The sequence below is a fragment of the Quercus robur genome, chromosome 11 (genome assembly GCF_932294415.1).
Source record: "Quercus robur chromosome 11, dhQueRobu3.1, whole genome shotgun sequence".
Classification (NCBI taxonomy): Eukaryota; Viridiplantae; Streptophyta; class Magnoliopsida; order Fagales; family Fagaceae; genus Quercus; species Quercus robur.
In genome coordinates, this window is record NC_065544.1 from 39,626,488 (window position 1) to 39,629,351 (window position 2,864).

The 2,864-nt window shown below is 36.8% G+C and overlaps 1 protein-coding gene across 2 annotated transcripts; it reads right to left on the reverse strand.

Annotated features, from left to right (window-relative positions):
• Window positions 1-253: 253 nt before the first annotated feature.
• LOC126705782 (2-hydroxyisoflavanone dehydratase-like) lies at window positions 254-1,945 on the reverse strand. 2 transcript variants are annotated; one of them, XM_050404981.1, is made up of 2 exons: window positions 585-1,945; window positions 254-464 (listed from the first exon to the last, which is right to left on the reverse strand). In XM_050404981.1, exons 1-2 carry the CDS (start codon window positions 1,461-1,463, stop codon window positions 423-425), a joined length of 921 nt encoding a protein of 306 aa, XP_050260938.1. In that variant the 5' UTR covers window positions 1,464-1,945; the 3' UTR covers window positions 254-422. The 2 variants fall into 2 exon arrangements, with proteins under 2 accessions (XP_050260938.1, XP_050260937.1); XM_050404980.1 differs by having other exon boundaries at window positions 254-1,944.
• Between the last annotated feature and the right edge of the window lie 919 nt (window positions 1,946-2,864).

Sequence of the window (2,864 nt, forward strand, 5' to 3'; positions counted from 1 at the left end):
GTTATGATTTTTTTTTTTTTTTTAAACCAAGAGAAATAGTTGATATAAATTCAATAGTTATAATAAGAGAGTGATATTTGAATCTTAAATATTTTTACTGAAAATGTTAAAAAGTGCTAGTTGAACTACAAAACTCTTAATACTTAACACTTAATTTATATATTTTGGGGGTGGTGGTGGTGAAGCCACTAAGAACATACTTATTTTGTTGGAAAATGGTACTAACAATTTCGTGTTAAGAACAAAAACCAAATTGTGCACAAAGCATATTACCAAACTGGCAAACTCGCATTCATCAATTATATTATTCATTACGTGATAATCACATCAAAACATGGGTACAACTACCACGGCCGAATTATTATAACTCATGACTCAAACACACTTCCTTTTGGGATCAAATAATGAATAAACACTCTAGTCTATTCCACTATAATAAAATCAACTAACTTCTTCAACAAGACCTTAGAGTTTTCACGATCAGCATTCATCAAATGAAAGCAATGGTCTTCTCCTTTAGTCTCAAAGAATTCCACACTAGTCTATTCCACTATAATAAAATCAACTAACTTCTTCAACAAGACCTTAGAGTTTTCACTATCAGCATTCATCAAATGAAAGCAATGGTCTTCTCCTTTAGTCTCAAAGAATTCCACACTACCACCCCACCCACTCTTACCCAAAGTCTCATAATAAGCCACCCCTCTATCTTTCAACCAATCCTTCTCTGCCACGCACACAAGAACCTTAGCACACCCCAACCTAGACAAATCCGGATCCACTGCCGGGTTCAATTTCGGGTCATCATCACACCCGGAACTTGTAGGACACATAAACTTGTACATCTCATCACACTCTTTGCCCCCAAAGAAAGGGTGCACTATAAGCACCCCAACAATCTTCAACCCAGCCAATCCCGCGGCGCCAGCTCGGACTGCCACGTAGTGGGATATATTAGCTCCAGCACTCTCACCCGCCAAGAAAACCCGCCCGAAATCTGCGTACTCGTTTAGCCACGGTTCGGGTCCTTGGTTATTAGAGTGAGTAGCAATCCACTGCAACGCGGCCAATGAATCATCATATGCAATCGGTAGTGGGTGCTCTGGGGCTAGCCTATAATCAACGGCAACAACAATCATATTGGCTTGGGAAATCAATGATGTGAAATATTTTTGAGCAGTTGTATCGAACGGTGATCCAAAGCAGAAGCCACCACCATGGTAGTGGATGAATAGTGGTAACTTTTGATCTGGGCCGTTGATTTTGGGGATGAAGATTCGGGCTGATAAACCGGTTTCGGGCGAGATGACCACGTCTTTGGATTGGATCCCAGTATTTGGGTCAAGCCCAGTGGGGATATGATGATTGGAAATGGGAAAAGAGTACCTCTCTATGCGGCCATCTTTGAATACTTTGAAGAATGGTGGGAAATCATGGGTTAGCTCATTGGTGGTTGAAGCCATTGCAATTAAGATCGAAGAGAGATGGGCAAATGGGTTCGGAATTTCCTTAAAGGATGATAATGATCAGGCTCTGAAATAAAGAGGAGTGTCGGGAATTATATTTATGGAGCAAGAAGTCTAGGTTGGAAAGGTTGGTTAAAACTTAAAATGTAAGGCAGGTGTAGAGGCATCATGATGTAGAATATGCTACAGGATTAGGTACGAACGTTGGCCAACAATGAGTAAACAATGACAATGAGCATTGCAAAAATTAAAGCATTAAAGAATATATAAATAATGGGCTTACTTGGTGGACTGCAGGTGGTTGCTAAACAGGCTGCCTCAAGCCACGGTGAAGCATGTGTTTCAGGAAGCTAATCATTGCGCCGATGCTCTAGCAAAGAATGGATGTAATCTCGATGTAGAATTCTGTGTTTTTGATGTTCCTCCATCTTTTGTTACTGCTCTAATCTGCTCTGATGTAAATGGGACTAACTATTGTAGGCTTACAGCCGCAAACCTAGCTACTTTGGCTTCTTAGTTTTATATATATTATCCCTTTAACCAAAAATAATAATAATAATAATGGGCCTGCAAATATTAAAAGAATATCCTACAATATAGCATTGCAAAAATTAGTGTCTATTTTTATGCATGAACCTTACTTCTTTTATATATATATATATATATATATATATATACATCCACTGTTCCAAAAATACAAATATCAAATTATTTATTCTGCACGCTATTTTATTAAATAATTATTTTTCATTTTTTTTTGTTTATTATTATCTTCCTAAAGAGATTAGGGGAGAATTTGATGAGAGCAAAAGTTTAGAGAAAAAAATTATAAATAATGAAATATAAATAATTTAGCAACTTTGCAAATTTATATATTTTTAACATGACTGATGTTGATGATTTTGATTTTAAATTCGGAGTAAAATTGATTTATTCTTCCATTTTTTATTGTATGAGGCAAATGCCCACTCTTAACCTATAAAATAGCTTTCTTTCTTCCTATATATATAATATAAAACGGACATCAAATATTGTCTTTGCCAAACTCAATTTCTACGTCGGGAACAAAGAAAAGGTCATAATGCTATGAAATTAATGCCCCATAGATAATGTTGCTGAACATTATTACAATATATTTTTGAAAATTTCTGAATATATATTACAGAAAATTGCTAGCTGTTTTGACCACTTTTCATTAAACCAAATAGTAAATACTTGTGTATGTATGGTAACTGTGGGGATTTCCCGCACAAGCTGTTTATCCGCTTTGGGGAGCTAAGCCTGCATGGTTTTGTACTCAAGGACAAGTATGGGAAGACTCTGGGTGTAGTCCTACATCGGCAAGAAATGCGCCCCATTCATGCCTTATAAGCGCTTGGCACAAGCATGAGTGTACCA